At 34.0% G+C, this 19,767-nt stretch overlaps 3 protein-coding genes across 4 annotated transcripts in view; 2 read left to right on the top strand and 1 right to left on the bottom strand.

Moving 5' to 3' along the window:
- LOC107608611 (microsomal glutathione S-transferase 3-like) overlaps nucleotides 1–1,610 on the top strand; it is a 19,337-nt gene extending 17,727 nt beyond the window's left edge. For both annotated transcript variants that reach the window (XM_021107400.1, XM_016310357.2), the window contains 2 exons: nucleotides 253–425; nucleotides 1,369–1,610. In XM_021107400.1, the coding sequence (XP_020963059.1) occupies nucleotides 253–425; nucleotides 1,369–1,456 (261 nt within the window). In that variant the 3' untranslated portion in view covers nucleotides 1,457–1,610. The remainder of the gene's footprint in view (nucleotides 1–252; nucleotides 426–1,368) is intronic.
- LOC107609102 (microsomal glutathione S-transferase 3) lies at nucleotides 4,710–6,661 on the top strand. Its single transcript, XM_016310938.2, has 4 exons — nucleotides 4,710–4,923; nucleotides 5,014–5,089; nucleotides 5,221–5,393; nucleotides 6,120–6,661. Exons 1-4 carry the CDS (start codon nucleotides 4,805–4,807, stop codon nucleotides 6,205–6,207), a joined length of 456 nt encoding a protein of 151 aa, XP_016166424.1. The 5' UTR covers nucleotides 4,710–4,804; the 3' UTR covers nucleotides 6,208–6,661.
- On the bottom strand, nucleotides 7,120–9,289 carry LOC107609101 (CASP-like protein 2A2). Its single transcript, XM_016310937.2, has 3 exons — nucleotides 8,905–9,289; nucleotides 8,330–8,447; nucleotides 7,120–7,720 (listed from the first exon to the last, which is right to left on the bottom strand). The coding sequence occupies exons 1-3, from the start codon at nucleotides 9,141–9,143 to the stop codon at nucleotides 7,442–7,444; spliced, it is 636 nt and encodes a 211-aa protein (XP_016166423.1). The 5' UTR covers nucleotides 9,144–9,289; the 3' UTR covers nucleotides 7,120–7,441.

Genomic DNA, 19,767 nt, shown 5'->3' with positions numbered 1-19,767 from the left:
CCCGGGTCGAATACGCCGGTGTAGAGCAGATATCCACGATCCAATCCTTAAAGGGTGTGGATCGGATCCTATCCGATTCGATCATTCTGCGGATCGGAACGTATCCGCAATTTTTTTAATTGGATGTGGATATTTACCTACTGCAGATCTGCGAATACGATCCGATCCATGAACACCCCTATTTATATATATTTTTATTTTCCTCTGGGGATGGTTTAAGTCTTGTGTTGTTATTCTTTGTGGTGAGTGCAGAGAGGGCACCAAAACTCGTTAGAAACAATGGCAATATTCTTCATGCTCATGATTTTGGGAGGGTTGAAGCACCCTTCAATTTGTGGTGTCCTTGGAGTGCTTTATATCATTGCTCGCTATTTCTACTTCAAAGGCTATGCCACCGGTGATCCCATCAACCGTCTTAAGATCGGGTTTGACATCATTCTTATATTGCTCTTGACTTGCTTCTATTTTTTCCCCCTCCACCATAAAATTAAAAAGCTAATACATGCGAACTATAAAATATTATTGGAGAAATTCTTATATGTTGATCTGCTTTAATATTATGAGAAATTGAGAATCAGTATTAACTTTCGTCTCAATTAATGTTTAGTTGTTTCATTTTTTTAATCTTGTTTTTGTGTAATGATACTTAAAGGTTGGTGGGCACATCAAATATTATTAACCATTAAAAATTAACTACTCAAATTAAATACATAAATACAAAATACACTATATACACATGTTTAAGCGGCGATTTTATGAGGGTTTTGTGGCAATTTTAAATCACCGCAAACATGATATTGCAACAGTTAGAAGTATATCGTCCTTTAAAACGCAACAATATTTTTTGTGGTAATTTTTAACAACCACTGATATAACGGTAATAAAATGCAAATATAATAACTAATTTTTAGTGTTTATATAATATCTTGTATTTTGAAGGATTCTGATTTAGTATATTTTTACATATGAAAGTTTATTTCCATGCATGTCATCAAGGAAATTCTTTATCTTCATCCTATAATAAGGTGAGAATAAAAATATGGAATGATCAAAATTTTCAAGAATATCTAATACACGTAAATAGATTTTAACCTTGAAACAATCACCCTTGTTGAAAAACTATCACTAAAAGAGAGTAGAAATTAAAATAATGATGTTCATTATGGGTAATCTATATGCAAAAAGTTGATTGAAAACAAATTAAATAGAACTATAATATGAGAATTTCCACCAATTATTATTAAAATGAGTGATTGATCCTGACCATGGTTGTTTGGTCTCTCCAAAACCATTAGCATTTTTTTTGTGTGACAAAACCATTAGCACTTGAATATAATTAATTAATCACTCTATATGATATGTGAACAGGAGATTATTTTTTGTGGCGCTTGTGGGTCTAATGCTGTGTGCAATTTCATTTGGGTGCACTCTTCTCCACCGCCCTTGTAGCTCTTAATACCTCCACCTTAATTTGCTACTTCAATATTTCTCTTGTCTGCCATTCTTTGACAAAAAAGATGGTCACGTAAATTATTGTATTGTATTACACAAGTCAAGTGAAAGGACTACGTATGCCTGGAATCTGGATATAATAATGTGATTTGAAGTGATTTTTTTGCGTGATTTTTTTTTTATACATTTATATATGTTGCATTATAAATTTTTGTATATAAATATGTGAAGACCAAAATATGTATAAAACAGTATAGGCATGAGCTTGTAATGATATTTTACATCAATAAAAAATAATACTAAATATGAAGGATGGTTTTATTAACTCTAATAATATAAAATTTGTAATTATTGATATAATTTTGTGACAAAATTCTAAAAGATTATTTTCTTATATTTTTAATGACTAAAGTAAATATTTTTTGTTATCTAAAAAAATACTATAGAAGAACTAAATTTTGAGAGAGAGAGAAATTAAAATAAATAATTCCAATCATATTTGACTTTGTAACACATTTAAGACGAAAAAACATATATTTGATATAATTATTATAACAATTGTGTATCGTGAAGAAGAGGTTTTGGCTTGGTTTATAGTCATGGAGTACACCAACATTTTTTTGGAGCTTAATTTTGGTTGAAATTTATTCAAAGGATGAAATATACTAAAATTTAATTTAAGTGACATTGTATCTTTACTCCTTTATGATAGAAGAATCGGATATACTTAAAATTTAAAATACTACCAAATATAATTAAGGATTTCATATTTTAGATCTAATTCGATTATCCTCAATTAATATTGTTAGTGAAAACTAAACTCATAATTTAAAAAAAAAAACTCCTTGATTAGTAGATATTGTTATAAAACACTTGATAAATAATGCTTGAGTGATATCTTAATTTTTTTACACATAACAAATATTTGCTTTTGAAAAAAAAAAGTGTTTGTATTGGATAGAAAAATCAATTTTGATTATCGAATAATCAATATCATTTTTATTGTAACAAAAGATTTTTTTGTGGAAAGGCCTTGTATAAACAATTATTATTTTACGTATGAACAAAACAAGATTTTGACACAAATTCTTTCTATCATTCCACAAAAGTTAAGATAAGAAATTGTGTATTTAATTGTGTTTTTATCTTGTTTTTAGCAATTTTAGTAGGGGTTTAAAAAAAAAAAAAAAAAAACATGAAACTATTTCGCTCTAGCAGTATAAATGTAGCTACAACTCAAGAATAAACAAAATATGTTAGTAAGTTTCAACAGGGAATAACGTTGGTTATATTACTTTGATTCTAAGAATGAATATGATCTTAGAATATAAAATGGTTTAAGGTAGATTTTTAACAAAAGAGAAAATATAGGGGAATAACGCCTTTTCTGAACAACATAATAAACAATAGGTTAAAAAAGAAGTTAATTTTAATTTTAAAAATCAAATTTTGAACTAATTAGGTTTAATCATAATTTTGAATCTTTTTTATTTTTGAATCATTTTTTTTCAAACAACGTCACCTTCCATCTCTTCGTCACCGCCGCTGCTGCTGTCATTACTTGTTTCTCATCAACTAAGTCGGGTGTTTATTTTACTATGTAAGCGGATGGTTTTTTCATTCTAAAGTGGATGTTTATTTGAGTATACCATTGGTATTTTACTTGATTTGCTTGATTCTACATGCACATGCTCCACACGATATTTATTTTACTATGTATGAGAATGGTACTTTTCACTAAGATGTGAATGTTTATTTGGGTCATACCATTTGGGTGAACGGAGCAAAGCGGCACGCGATGAAAGTAGCGAAGACACGATGTAGCGATGTGGAAGCAAAGGGTAGAGATGCAGCGTTGGAGCAGTGGTGGAACAAAGCCTCTAGCTCGGTGATAATGCGATGTCACGGAGGAGAGAAGAAGGCGCGCAGCCGCAGCATCCCTTGTAGGGATAACAGGGGCAGTGCAACACATGGGAGAAGAAGGTGCAACGGCGACGTTGAGAGCAGGGGGCGCGACGCAGGGAAGAAGAAGGTGCAGCGGCAGCGTTGGTTGCAGAGAGCACAGAGGCGATGTGATGCATGGGAGAAAAAGGTGCAACAGCAATGCGGCGCGTTGCTTCTTTAGACGGTGGCGGCGACGATGAGGTGCATTGGTGACGGTGCGACAGAGAAGGGAAAGTAAAGCGGCTACGGTAAAAAGAGAAAAAGGTAGATGGTGAGAGGTTAGGATTGTGGTGGATGAATGGGGTGAAATATTTATTTATTTTAGTGGGCCTGAAGTGCCACCTATTATTCGCGTTGTTCGCATTCTCCATTGTCTACGTAGCATAACTCTATTAGATTGCAGTTGTTCAAATTGGGTTTAACATAAGAGAAAGAGAATTTAAAAGTTTTACTTATGAATTATGAGAAAATGTCTACATATTTAACCATTAATGTTATTTAAAGAGAAGTCTTTAGAAAGATAGGATTATAACGTAAATATTTCAATTTAATTACAAATTATATATTACTATTAATGAGTAATTGTTATACTTTAAAAATAAGTAAATTTTTACGTTACGCTCAAATCAAATAACTAATGCAATTGATTAGTTAGTTATAGTTAATTTAGTCAAATAAAATATTAAATAATTTACTATTCATCTCTTTTTTTTTTGTTTTTTTTTTACTAAAGATAGAATACTCGAATCCGCAACTTCTTAATTGAGTATGGAGAGACTATGCCATTTGAACTATTACTCATTGGCTAATTTACTATTCATCTCAATCAAATTAATTAATGCGTTTAAATAAATAAAATAAAATAAATAAAAAATACCTTAAAAAACATATCATATCAACTATGTTATTAATTGAAAAAATTTAATTTTAATAAGATAAAATAGATATAATAGACAATAAATATTTATGATTGATTCTTTCATTAAATTAATCAGATTGAAAGTCGATTTAAAAGTTAGTGTTAGAATACTCCATGTCATTATATTTTCGTAACCCTACTTCTTCAAATGATTCCTATTATTGATTTTTATTATATCTCAACCCTGTAGAACACCAAAATCATCAAATATTTTTGTATTTCACATTAAAATTATCCATATATAAAAATTTTAGCCTCATTATTCTAAAACAATAGAAACTGCCTTAACAATGATAAGAAATAAAAACGCTTAGATTATGGTAATGCAATGGCAATGCGCAATCTTGAAGAGTGGAAGAGTTCTAATCTTCTAGATATCTCATCTCATCGAAACCAAAGCCAAAGTCAGAGAGAGAAAATCCCCATCTCATTCTATATTTCCATTTGACCATTTCATTGCAACGCTGCTTTTTCATTTCCCACTCGAAAATGGCAGCATCTCTCGTAGAATTGCTCCCGAAAGAGTACGGTTACGTCGTCATCGTTCTCGTTCTCTATGTCTTCCTCAATTTCTACATGGCATTCCAAGTCGGCATGGCTCGCAAGAAGTAATTTTTAATTTCATATCTATGTGTATCTTCCATTTTTGTTTCTTCATCTTCCGTTGCTTACAAGCTGTTTGATGAAATTCTCCACAGGTACAATGTCCCTTATCCCACCCTTTATGCCCTTGAATCCGAAAACAAACAAGCCAATCTCTTTAACTGTGTTCAGGTTCTTCTTTCTCTTAAAGCGTAATTATTTATATGTATATGTAGATTTTTGTTTTCGTGCAGAGAAATGTTGATGAATCGAAATTTTTTTGGGTTATTGAGTCAGTGGTTTATGTGTGTGTGTGTGCGCAGAGAGGACATCAGAACTCTTTGGAAACAATGCCCATATTCTTCATGCTCATGATTATGGGAGGGTTGAAGCACCCTTCAGTTTGTGCGGGCCTTGGGTTGCTTCATGTTGTTGCTCGCTATTTCTACTTCACTGGCTATTCCACTGGTGATCCCGCGAAGCGACTCACTCTCGGGTTTGCTCCCATTACTTTTACTTGTTTTTGGTCTTTTAAAGCTCATATGAATTGTTGCAGCTCATGGATTTGGTTTTGATTTTAGTTCGCGCACACACATTCAATCATATATTGTCATGTACTGTGTAAAAATGAAATTAAAAAACAAAATCAAGGGGTTACTGAGTGGATCAAGAGAGGGTCTCGGATCTGACATGCTGCAGATTTGAGATCCGTAAATCAAGGGTGCATTTGGTTTGCATTTTCATTGTCTGTTTTCAGAATTTTATAAAGGAAAAAGAGAAAATAGTGAAAACAATAAAGTGTAAAAGCATGCCTGATATTAGTATCAGGCTTAATTCTTATATGTTATTAGGAACTTGGGACTAGATACTTTTCTTGCTTTAATCCATTTATGGATTCCTATATCCACTAGAAGGCTAGAACTGGGTACTTTTCTTGCTTTAACCCATTCATTGATTCCTATATCACCTTTGTAGGTTACTCTTATATTCTAAAATTGAATTTTAGAAAATTTTTGAGAAAGTAACTGTAAGTGAGGTATAGAATGTTGGCTGGGTCTGGGTAAGAAGATAAGGTTAGTTAAAAAATCTGATGTTGAAACAGTAGATTTGCTCAAAAGAGTTGTAAGAATTTCTCCAATTATTTTTGAAATGTGTGATTGACCATACTTCTTTGGTCCTTCTAAAACCATTGACATGTGATTAATCAAATATATGACCACAGGAAGTTTCATATGCTGGCAATTCTGGGTCTTATTGTGTGCACAATTTCATGTGGGCGGAGCCTTCTCGATCAGCCTACTAGCTCCTGATGCTGTTCTCGTTCAGCCCGCTAGCTCCTGATGCTGTTCTTTTAGATATTCTAGTCGCTAGTTGAGAAATGATAAATCCTTCTAATTGACATGCCTAAAAATTTTCCTAATTCAAAATCTCATTCACATACATTGAATTATCTTTCAATGTTTGCGTAAGTTACAATCTCTACTGTTTTGGGTGGAATTCTGAATTAGGAGGATCTTTAGGCACCAGTAGAAGGCTATATTATCACTCTTGCTAATTTGGAGTTTCTTTGGTCCTTCCCTGTTCCAATAAGATAAGCTAAAGGATTATGAATAATGTAAGTGTATTATGTATTTGATTTCAGTATAGCCTTTGTGTAACAATAAGGAAAAGTTTGTAGTTTCTGAACGTCTTTTGAATATGGCTTACCATACTATTTGATCCTGAGTTGTCTTCAATTACATAGCTGAATGTATTACTTCTGTTTCTAATTTAATTTCACTCTGGGAAGTTCTTGGGTGGGACGATTCCACTTTAAGTATGTAAATCAATGTTGGCATGTGTCAAGTTGTCTGGGTCATTTTTAAACATTGATTTGCATGTATAAATTGAGAAGTTCCTATCCAAGAAATTGCCTCATCATCATTGTATTTTGTACAGGCCAAAAGAAAAGAAAGAAAACACAAAATCACAGTATTTTTTTATTTTCTTTCTCTTCTTTTACAAGGTGAATGGTGATTGAATATTTAATATACATAATTATCAGCTGGCACTATTTGTATTTTACTGAACTTTGGTTCTGATGTCTACCATAATGGACACCAATAAAAAGAACATTGTTTATTGCTGGACATTAGAAAGCTATTATATATATCATATCGATAAATTTGGAATTAATTAGTGGTAGTTCATTTAAGCAGCAAGTTGGACACCACAGTAATCACTTCAGAAGCATAGTTTTCTATCCACAGTAACCACAGAATGAATTTTATATTCTATCCATATTCATCGATAGTGATGTATATATCAATTCAGTATATGAAACATAACTGAATGAATAATACATCTCTCTTATTTTGAAGAATCAATTGTAGAAAGTTAATGCCAACCTTTATACCATGTTATACATGAAGAACGAGTCAAACTGAGTCCTCATTGAAACAACTTCACACACATAATAGTATGTAATTATTGTTATCATACTGTAACTAACACAGTGTACACACATCACAAGCAGAGTTTCTAGACACCATTACCATTTTAGGGTCAGCCATGAGAAGCAACAATGTCAATGCCTTTAGCATTAATGGGGTTGCTCATTGGTGCATCATACTTGCTGAATAGCTTGTAGGAAGAAATGAGGGAAAGCATCACATAGCAAAACATTGCAACAAATGTGATGGCCACTGATGCTGTTCCCTTGTGACAAAATGAACCAAAGGATCCACAAGCTGCACTCCATGTTGTTGCTGTGTTCCCCTTATCAGCCAAGTACAATACTTCAGTTGAAGCAGCTCCAGCAGCCAGGATTATGTAGGTTAACACCTGGAATCAATCACAATTAGCAAGTTTTTCAGTTCTTTAACTTTGTAGAATTAGAACTCCTGAGGTTCCAATCTCCTCCATAAAGTTAGCTTACATTGGGTAGTTAGTACCAAATTTTCCAAGAAATTAAGTTCATTCACATGTGGGAGAATTAGTATTTTTACTAACAATAGTTTAAATTACTTTGAGCATATGGTAACTTTCAAAAAGTTGCTTGCTATTGCTAAGGTAAAAACTTCGCAGATGAACCTGTAGACTAATTGAAGTTAAAATTCTTGCATAGACATGATTTCTGGCCAAAAAAAGACAATCTAAATAATCTAACGACTGATGCTGAAAAAATCTCAATGATTCTAATGTATTTGATACTAATTGGTTGTGTGTACTTTCAATAATTCAGTATGATTATCACATTTAGTACACACAAATATCTAAGAAAAGTTCATTATACCAAAATTTTGAAAATAAATAGTGACAAGTATGTCTAAACCTCCCCATAAGGGAAAATTGAAGCAGTGTTAAGGAGAAGTGAATGAACATCTGTAAGTTCCTTTTCTCATCAGTTTCATTAGCATGCAAGAAAAGGGGTAACAAAAATTATGCTCTGACCTGGTCAAAGAAAAAGAATGTCCAAGCTCTAGGCATGGTGGAAGGGCGGGGCAAAGCAACAAACACAGCTGAAAGTAATGAGTAACCTGCACAGATCCCATTTGCATGCACCAAAAACCTTCAACCATGAATAAACAAGATTTCAGCTTCAACATTCCCACATATTCACACTAAGATCTAATTAACTAATTACAACTGCTCTCTTTCTCTTTCCTTTTATTTCATCACTCTAGAAATTTGACACATTTAGATCACTTTTATTTTTGAAAGTACATCTGAATATTCCTTATATCCACATATATTATAAAAATAAAAATAATACTAGAGAACCAATTGTTTCAGTTAACATTAGCTAATTTTAAAAAAAATTATTTTATTTATCCAAATTCTAAAAAAAAAAAATTAGAATTAAAAAAAATGACTATCTAAAAATTAATTTTTTATACTTTTCCTAAAAATAGACCAATTTTTGGAGAAAAAAATGAATAGTACAAAACCAATGAAAAATAGAACCAGCAGTGAGTGATGAAATTTTTTACGGTTCTAATAATTGGAAGTTGTAATTGATATATTACCTGAAACCAGCAAGGTCAGTGTAGGAAACAGAACCATAATCATTTTGCTCAGAGTTCTTAAGCATGATCACAAGCGCGGTTACACACAAACCAATAGGAATCAAACGCAAGAATGTCTCTACAGTCCGTATGATGCTACTCTCGTTTCCTTCCAATTCCTCACTACCATTATAAGCCATGTTCATGGATGCTGTTGATGATCTTGCTGCACCACCTTCAAAACCATTTCCCTTCTCCATCTAGCTATCTTGTTACTCCTCTAGTCTTAGATAACAATAATGGTTCTATATTATTATTGTATCTACTTGTATGTAGGTTGTAGGGTTTGATTTTAATGGTTTTGTAGCTAGGTTCTTGAAAAGTTTTGAGTGTAGTGCATCAATGAGATGTTGATATATAAGAGTAATAATATAATATGTTATGGTGAGGGACCAAAACCAAACTACCGAAGGGTGGCATTGAATGCACCCATTAATATGGCATTGAAGTGAAGCCACGAATTCCCATGGCAACTACTTATTAGTCAACTAGATAAGAAGGGTCTTCTCTTTTATAAAATATGATATCATAGAGTTAAATAAGTTCTTCACGGTTGTACTAATTAAATCTCTCTTGAATACTAAAGTGGATTTTTATTATACACAGTAGTAACTTTTATACAAAAGTGAAATTTTTATATACAGTAGTTATTTTTATTCGCAAATTATTTTTCAGTACGTTGCATATGTATGACAAGAGCATGATGGTAGTAGTATTAAATACATTGCTATGAAAAATTTTGTGGCACCAATTTTATTTTAGTTGTATAAGGTAGTGTGTAGAAATCGTATCCATCGATTTTTATTGTTTAATTCTTTAAAAAAATGTCTAATTTGGTCTTTGAATTTTCAATTACATTTTAAATGTATCCCTAACTTAAGAAAATTATCAAATAAGTCATCGACATTATGAAAATTAATTCTCTATTAGTCGTTCGCAAAACTGCCATGAGTTGATGATATGGCTGTTAACTGCCATGCTAGCTGTATGATGTGTAATGTGACATGGATATTACAAGATTATGTTCAAAATGGTGTTTTACATTAATTCTTTGTGTCCAAATTAATTTCATCATTAAATTTAAAATTCTAAATCCTTAAAATTAAGAATCATCTTTGTTATTCTCTTCCATTTTCTTCACTCTTCTTTTCTCTTCATTCTTCTTTCTTTTCTTCGAATCTCGAAATTATTTTCGCATCATTGTTGAATAATGATAGGTGGTAGAGATACAAGTCAAGGAAGCTCAGGTATAAATTACTCAAGTGGAAAGAAAGACATCCGACTCAAAGTCGCTAGGAATGCTGTGTTTTGCAACTATGGTTTGCGAGCAATAATCAAGTATTCAAGGACACCAGAGAATTTAGGAAGACCATTTCATGGGTGTCCTAATTATGAGGTTAGTGATTTGTCCAACAAATATCATGTTTTTCGCCTTGAAGAAATTCGGTTTCAACGTTGCTTTCTTATCTTTGCAATTTGAAAGTCATTGTAACTTTTTTCGTTGGGATGATGGATACGATGAACAACAAAGTATTGGTCAATTTCATCAAAAAGCAGTGGACGATTTTAAACGGAGGCTGAAAATTTTGGAGAGTAAAGTTAAGTCACTGAAGATAATGATGATGACGATGGTTACGGTATTTTTAACGATGGCTATTGGTGTTGGTCTAATTACTTGTTTGATGAGCTTTCTAGTAAGTGATGCGTGAGCATCTTTCCTATCTTTTCCTAGTGAATTTGCATCTAATTTGTTGAGTTTAATTAAGAATTAATTATATTTTAGCCACTATGGATGCTATTTTGAGTTTTGTGCAATTTTATTTATTTTAGGTAGCATTCGGATGGATTTGATGAAGTTTCTGCAGAGAAAGAGAAGAAACCAAGGAGATGACCAGCGAATACCGACGCGGACGCATGGCTCACGCGACCGCGCGGAATGGAGGAGATCGCAATGACGCGATCGCGTGCCTGACGCGAACGCGTGGACTAGAATCTGCACAAATGACGCGAACGCGTGGACGACGCGGACGCGTCACATGCGCCACGTGCAGAAAACGTAGAAAAACGCTGGAGGCGATTTCTGGGCTGTTTTAACTCAATTTTCAGCCCAGAAAACACAGATTAGAAGCTGCAGAATGGACATAACAAGTGGTCCCACCCATCAACTGAAGATCTGTTAATTAATTCAAATTTAAATTCAAATCTTAAATTAAGAAAAGATATTATTTTAATTTTTAGTTTTAGATATTAGATTTTTAAATTTATTAGGATTAGTTATAAAAGGAGGAAGCTTTCCTTCCTTTGTAGAGGTCCTGGGGAGGATCCCATTCCATCCCAATTTACAATCCTAGTTTTCTATTCTGAATCATGAGCAACTAATCCTCCATTGTTAAGGTTAGGGGCTCTGTCTATTTGTATGGATTGATTTTATTACTTTTTCTATTTTAATTTATGTATGGATTTATATTTAAGAATTGTTTTCGTTCTTTATTTTATGAATTTGGGTGGAACGGAAGTATGACCCTCTTTCTATATGCGTTCTTGTATAACTTGGAAAAGCTCTTTACTTGAACAACAGCTTGAAAACATATTCTCCTAAATTTCTAATTTATCTAGATTTAATAGGATACGTGACATATAATCATTTTATGTTTGGGTAATTAGGATTTCTGTAGCATATAACTAGAATTGAACTTCACCCCCTAATTGGAATTAATTGACCAAGGAATTGGCTGTTGATGAATTTTAGAGGAGACTAGAAAGGTCTAAGGAATTAGGGTCTAGTCACATATAATTTGCCATAAATTAAATCCTACATAATTAAAATAGTTAGTCAAAAAAGTTAATCCGAAAAAATAGATAACTCTGAACCCTTAACTGCTTTCTCAATATTTTATTCCCAACTTATTTATCTACCTATCTTTAATATTTTTAATATTGTTTAATGCCTTTGAACTTCCAAGCATTATTTTCTGTTTGTCTAACTAAGCCTATCAAATACTATTGTTGCTCAATCCATCAATCCTCGTGGGATCGACCCTTACTCACGTAAGGTATTATTTGGTACGACCCGGTGCACTTGCCGGTTAGTTAGTGGGTTATAAATTACCGCACCAAGTTTTTGGCGCCGTTATCGGAGATTGACTGTGATTAACAACTATTAGTTGTTTAATTGTTTAGATTAGGCGTTTTAAATATTGTTTTATTATTTTTCAAAAAAAGATATTTTAAAAAAAAATTTCCTTGTTTTTTCCCGTTTGCAAACCCCTGCCCCCGTTTTATTTATTTTTTTTCCGTTTAAAAATATTTTTTTTTAAAAAAAATCTCGTTGATTTTTTTTTGTTTTATTTTATTACTCTTTTCATTTTCATTTTTTTTTCTTTTTCGTTTTACTTTGTTTAATTTTTTTAACTTTTTATATTCTATTAGTTTTATTTTATTTTTATTTAAAAAAAATAATAATAATAAAATAAAATAAAATAAAATAACAATAATTTTTTTTAATTCCTGAAATTAAGTTTGGTGTTTCTTAGTTAGTTTTATTTTAATTTTTTTTATTTTAATTTTTAGAATTCTATTCTTTCTTCTTTGCTTTCCTGTTTACCACATGGTGCGTTTAATTCTGTTTGGTGTGTTGTGCTAAGAAAAAATAATGGAGAGAGATCACATGAGTTACTACTCCCACCCAAGTAGTAATTCATATGATTGTGGATGGAGGAACTACCCGAATTTTGGTTGGAAAAGTCAAAACCAAAGAAACTTCAATGCTCCATGTTCCAACTATCAAGAACCACCATCTCCATATCCATACCAAGAACCACCATCTCTCTATCCATATCAAGAGCCACCATCTCCATGTTCATACCAAGAGCCATCCTCTTTTTACACTTATCATGAACCATCACCTCCTCCTTATTCATTTCAAATACCATCAGATATTGAGCTTCTCATGAAAGAATTCTTACAGGATATAAAGACGAGTGTCAAAAATATAGAGAAGCATGTGCAGTCGATTATCAAGTCACAGGAAGAGGAGCAAGCAAATTCCTTCCCAAGAGATATAATGCAAGATCCTATAGAAGAAAGTGAGAAAATCAATCAAAGGAATTCATACTCCAGTGAATTAGAGAACTTTCCATCCTCACACATGGAAGAAGGGGAAGATGCACAACCTCCCATGCCCTTGGTAAGCAATAAAGAAGAGATTGAATTAGAAGAGAGCTACCAAGAAAAAGAGGTTGAAAAAGAGGAAGCTTGCAAAGAGGTGGTAGAATTCAAAGCAGAACACAAGGGAGTGGAGCTTGCAAGACCTCTCCCAAGGCCATTACCATCCAATACAACATTCAAGAGGGTAAAATTCCTATCCTTAACCTTTACTTTCCCACTTGAATATGGGCTACTGGAGACGGATGGTCAACTTAGAGCTCTTTGTGGTATCAAGAGTAAGAGGAAGATGGTTAATGGTAAGAGTTGTCAAGCAAGGTTCAATATGGTTGCATGCTCCGAATTGAAGTGCAAGAATTGGTGTAGAACTAATTTGAATGGGTCTAGAAGGTTGTTTGGATGTCTCTGTGAGAATTCAAATTGCTTGCCACCCGGTGAGAACAATGGTGATACACAAGAAGACGGGTGTAAAAGCAAGGTTTGAGACCCTGAAATTCATTCCCACAATCAACACTCGTGGGACTTTGTCACTTGCTTCAACTTGCTCAAAGGCGTTATGCGCCTAGTTTACGATCCCGGTAGCCATTGGAATTACAAACATTGGTGGAGATTCCTGGATCATTACAAGTACAAGCCACCATGACAAGGAGCTCACCACATGTCCAACTTAAGGACTTTAACTAAAAGTGATAGGTGGGAGACAACCCACCGTGGTGTGATCATTCCTTTTCATTCTTAGCTTTACTTTGTTTTATTTTTATTAGTAGTAGTTTTCTTACTTATTTGATTTTTATTAAGTTCTTACTAATTTTCTGATCATGCAGCTATTTTAGAACAGGAGCCGAAAAAAAAAAGAAAGCGGGGAAAGCACACGACGCGCAAGCGTCATTGACGTGAACGCGTCAATCATGTGTGCGTAAAAAATAAAAATTGACAGAGAATTGCACGGGAGTGGCGCTGGACTCATGCCTTTCACACAAACGATCCCACACGAACGCGTACCCCACGCGTTCGCGTCGTTTGTGATTTTCGCCATTCATGCAGGCGCGTCACCGACGCGAACGCGTGACCTGCAAATTCGATGTAAAAGAGTGTTTGGGCAGAGAATTGTGCCGACTTAGGACAAGAGGTGTGCTAAAAGCACAAATTTGGTCACGCGGACGCGTCAGACGCGTGACTAACGCGTTCGCGTCAGTTGCACATATGGCCATCCACGTAAGCGCGTGCATGACGCGAACGCGTCGTATGAAAATTTGGCTTCCAAGCCATGCGAACAGAAAGTCACGCGGGCGCGCGGTTGGCTTCGCGCAAATCGCACAAAATCCAGGGCACGCGGACGCGTGCCTGACGCTAACGCGTCATTATGAAGAATGCGCAACGTACGCGAACGCGTCGTTTGCGCCGCCCAATTTTCTTTCTCTCTCTCTCCCAATCCCTGTTCTCTCTTGTTCTTTTATCCTTTCCTTTTTCTTTCATAATAATATTTGTCTCCTTCTATTTTCAGTTCTTCTTTGCTTGAGGACAAGCAAACCTTTAAGTTTGGTGTTGACGCTTCGCTTAAGGGTTTTCTGTTTATTCCTATGGCAACAAAAGGGAGGCGAATCATCTTCACAAAGGAGCACAACCTGAAGAATAAAATGACCGCTCAGATAACTAAGGTGGTTGAGCTCCTTTCATTTTTTTCCTTCCCGTTTTTATTATATATGTTCTGGTTTTCTGCTAGTTTGCTTTGTTTGCTGCATGATCCTTTATTAGTAGATTCATAGGTTATAGTTTAATTTTTCTGTTAAGTGCTTTAATTCTGAAAGATGTTTCATGTATTGCCCACTAAGCTTGAAAAAAAAAAAGAAGAACAGATGTAGTGCATGAGAATTTGAATTTCATTTTTAGAGTAGTCTCGCTTACTTAGATGTGGTGGTATTTTCTGTGATTCTGAATGAATGCTTGAACAGTGCATATTTTTTATAGTGAAGTTCATGAATGTTAAAATTGTTGGCTCTTGAAAGAATGATAAAAAAGAGAAATGTTATTGATAATATGAAAAACTATAAAATTAATTCTTGAAGCAAGAAAAAGCAGTGAAAAACACAAAGCTTGCGAAAAAAAGAAAAAATAAAATAAAATAAAATAAAATAAAAGCAAGCAGAAAAAGCCAATAACCCTTTAAGCTAAAAGGCAAGGGTAAAAAGGATCCAAGGCTTTGAGCATTAATGGATAGGAGGGCCCTAAGGAATAAAATCATGGCCTAAGCGGCTAAATCAATCAGTCCCTAACCATGTGCTTGTGGCGTGAAGGTGTCAAGTGAAAAGCTTGAGACTGAGCGGTTAACGTCGTGATCCAAAGCAAAAATAGTGTGCTTAATAACTCTGGGCACCTCTAACTGGGGACTCTAGCAAAGCTGAGTCACAATCTGAAAAGGTTCACCCAATTATGTGTCTGTGGCATTTACGTATCCGGTGGTAATACTGGAAAATAAAATGCTTAGGGTCACAGCCAAGACACATAAAGTAGCTGTGTTCAAGAATCAACATACTGAACTAGGAGAATCAATAACACTATCTAAATTATGAGTTCCTATGGATGCCAATCATTCTGAACTCCAAAGGATAAAGTGAGATGCCAAAACTATTCAGGATTACAGTTGTTAACTCCACTATAAGAAGAGACATGAGCTTAACCGAACTCTTATTCTCATGCAAATTCACATCCTAAGCTTATATTAGTTTTGGTTGCTTGAGGACAAGCAACAGTTTAAGTTTGGTGTTGTGATGCGTGAGCATCTTTCCTATCTTTTTTCTAGTAAAGTTGCATCTAATTTGTTGAGTTTAATTAAGAATTAATTATATTTTAGCCACTATGGATGCTATTTTGAGTTTTGTGCAATTTTATTTATTTTAGGTAGCATTCGGATGGATTTGATGAAGTTTCTGCAGAGAAAGAGAAGAAACCAAGGAGATGACCAGCGAATACCGACGCGGACGCATGGCTCACGCGACCGCGCGGAATGGAGGAGATCGCAATGACGCGATTGCGTGCCTGACGCGAACGCGTGGATTGGAATCTGCACAAATGACGCGAACACGTGGACGACGCGGACGCGTCACATGCGCCACGTGCAGAAAACGCAGAAAAACGCTGGAGGCGATTTCTGGGCTGTTTTAACTCAATTTTCAGCCCAGAAAACACATAGTAGAAGCTGCAGAATGGACAGAACAAGTGGTCCCCACCCATCAACTGAAGATCTGTTAATTAATTCAAATTTAAATTCAAATCTTAAATTAGGAAAAGATATTATTTTAATTTTTAGTTTTAGATATTAGATTTTTAAATTTATTAGGATTAGTTATAAAAGGAGGAAGCTTTCCTTCCTTTGTACAGGTCCTGGGGAGGATCCCATTCCATCCCAATTTACAATCCTAGTTTTCTACTCTGAATTATGAGCAACTAATCCTCCATTGTTAAAGTTAGGAGCTCTGTCTATTTGTATGGATTGATTTTATTACTTTTTCTATTTTAATTTATGTATGGATTTATATTTAAGAATTGTTTTCGTTCTTTATTTTATGAATTTGGGTGGAACGGAAGTATGACCCTCTTTCTATATGCGTTCTTGTATAACTTGGAAAAGCTCTTTACTTGAACAACAGCTTGAAAACATATTCTCCTAAATTTCTAATTTATCTGGATTTAATAGGATACGTGACATATAATCCTTTTATGTTTGGGTAATTAGGATTTCTGTGGCATATAACTAGAATTGACCTTCACCCCCTAATTGGAATTAATTGACCAAGGAATTGGCTGTTGATGAATTTTAGAGAAGACTAGAAAGGTCTAAGGAATTAGGGTCTAGTCACATATAGTTTGCCATAAATTAAATCCTACATAATTAAAATAGTTAGTCAGAAAAGTTAATCCAGAAAAATAGATAACTCTGAACCCTTAACTGCTTTCTCAATATTTTATTCCCAACTTATTTATCTACTTATCTTTAATATTTTTAATATTGTTTAATGTCTTTGAACTTTCAAGCATTATTTTCTGTTTGTCTAACTAAGCCTATCAAATACTATTGTTGCTTAATCCATCAATCCTCGTGGGATCGACCCTTACTCACATAAGGTATTACTTGGTACGACTCGGTGCACTTGCCGATTAGTTAGTGGGTTATAAATTACCGCACCAATAAACAAGCAATAGGTAGTAGAACTGTATTATGCAAGATATTGTGTTATGCAATCATGAAATTGAAGTGCAATGTTGAAATAAACCTTGGCTTAACAAGTCCTCAAAATTATATTCTTTTTCTAGCTCAAAATCCATGGATGGGGATAACTTCATCCACAACCTTTTCTTTTCCTTTTTGAAATTGACTCATTTTCATATTATTTCCTTTAACTGCAACTCTTGATGAAGTTTTAATTACTTCCTCATCACTGATGGACTCTTCAAACTCAGATAAAAATGGTAGCTTATAAAGACTATCCTCTACAAACTTATATGAGTCAGAGAATGAATCATCAGCCATTGTTATTATGGAGGGAACACTCCTTTTTTCAACAGATCTTATACAAGATTTTCTAGACACAGTAAATTTTGTAGATGTATTAAATCTAAAATTTGCATGATTGAAAATGGGTACTGCATGTTTCATTGTTATATTACACCTCAATGATTGTGCAGTTTATCTCACAGTACACTTAATATTACTGATATTGGGAACAATGAATTTTGGGACTTTGTTCTTAACAGCAGTAGACTTGGTGGCAATAGGTTTTGAGGTAGTGGACTTTAGGCCAGAAATAGGGGGACAATTGATTTTGGATTAAGGTTGAAAGTGGGTGTAGTTAATTTCTTTTCGGTTGTGGCATCAGTAGCAGGAAAATCATACTTGAATTTGGTCATAAGTATAGTGGAATCGGAAAAATCTTTGGAATTTTTTGCATTGGGTTTGGGCTGGAGGTTAGGCTCAAGTGTTGTGGGATTGGGATCGAAATTGGACTCAAGTGTAGTGGGATCGGGCTCAAAGTTGGGCTCAACTGCAGTGGGACTAGGGTGGGGGTTTGGCATAGGCATAGTGAAATGGGGCTCAAGTGGTGTCTCTTGTATTTTTGGATCATACAATTGGCTTAAAATAGTGCTAGCATCCTTAACTGATGTAACCTCTGGTTCACTATCACCTCTTCCATCAGCATGTTTACCATCCTCAAACAATTCCATAATATCTATAAACTCAGGCTTAAAAGGCCCATGCTCAAAGTAAATATGAATGACATTGTTATTGGCATGGCTGCGTCTGATCATATCCCTTAAATCTTGGTCAAATGCCAACCTCCTCAACCCGAACTCAAACCCTTAAACCGGGTTCAAATACCAAGTCGTATTAGCTTTGTCATACCCTAACTCCTTGAAGTAACCAGTCACAACAAAGACATCCAGATAATCTTCATCTATCTGAATCCATTCATTAATCAAGTTGCTTGTGTAGATAATTCTACCATCAGTGACTATCTCACACTTTTCACCATTGTAGAAAACGAGTGTCAAGCATTCACTCAACTGAAAAAACATAAAATAAACCCAAAACAGAACTATTAATGTTCCCTTATAACCAACCATATTCCAGAAAATAAAAAAAAATTATATCCTAAAATTTTAATGATTCAATAACAACTATATACTCAGAACTAGAGAAAAACACATCATCTTATGAGGATAATAAAATTTTAAATTAAGTTATATTCATAACATGTTTTGAAAAAATTACCCTAAATCCTAATAGATTTTTTTAATACAAATAATGTAGTAAAACGTAAAATATGGACAATGGCATAAAGTTCACCCTACATTACTTATCCACCATCCATTCCATCAACATAACACAAGAAAGAAACAATACTAAACGAAAATTCTTACCTTTCACATAAACAATGTGCGACAACGATGCATCGTCGATGAAACGATTCACTGAACAAAAAAAGAGAGTGCCACATGGATGAGCGTTGGCGACACTCAGAAAGTGCTTCCTTGTGGGAGACGAAGGACTTCATGGAAGAGAAGAATATTTTTGAGTTTTTGGTGGAAAACATAAAATAATGAAGAGGGAAACCATTTCGATAGATTTATTTTGAGGAAAAGGAAATCAAACGACGTCGCTTTGGCTTCATTCGAGCCTAAACCCACGAATCGACGCCATTTTAGTAAAACATAGGTGGCAGCCAGTGTGGCAATTAACAGCCACATCAGCAATTCACTAACGACAGTTATGCGAAGGACTAATGGAGAATTAACTTTTGTAATGTCGAAGACTTATTTGGTAATTTTCTAAAATCAGGGATACATTTGAAGTGCGATTAAAAATTTAGAGACCAAATTGAACATTTTCTCTTAATTTTTCAAAAATTTTTAGAAATTGTACCCATTAATTTTCGACAATTTTTTTTATGTTTTTATATATTTTGGTAAAATTTTAAAAAACTCAATATCTTTGAATTTTTAAAAGAAATGCCTCATATGAAATATTTTTATCTTATCCACTATTTTGTGTCAGCCAAGTTTTGATTTCGAGTATTATTCACGAGACAAATGAAATGTCACTTAGGCAGCGTTTGTTTTGAGGTACTGAGACAGAGACTGGAAGACTGAGACTCAGTATCATGT

This window comes from Arachis ipaensis, chromosome B07 (genome assembly GCF_000816755.2).
Source record: "Arachis ipaensis cultivar K30076 chromosome B07, Araip1.1, whole genome shotgun sequence".
In the NCBI taxonomy this organism is placed as follows: Eukaryota; Viridiplantae; Streptophyta; class Magnoliopsida; order Fabales; family Fabaceae; genus Arachis; species Arachis ipaensis.
Note: the sequence above shows the minus strand (reverse complement) of the source record. Positions and strands in the feature narration are given on the sequence as shown.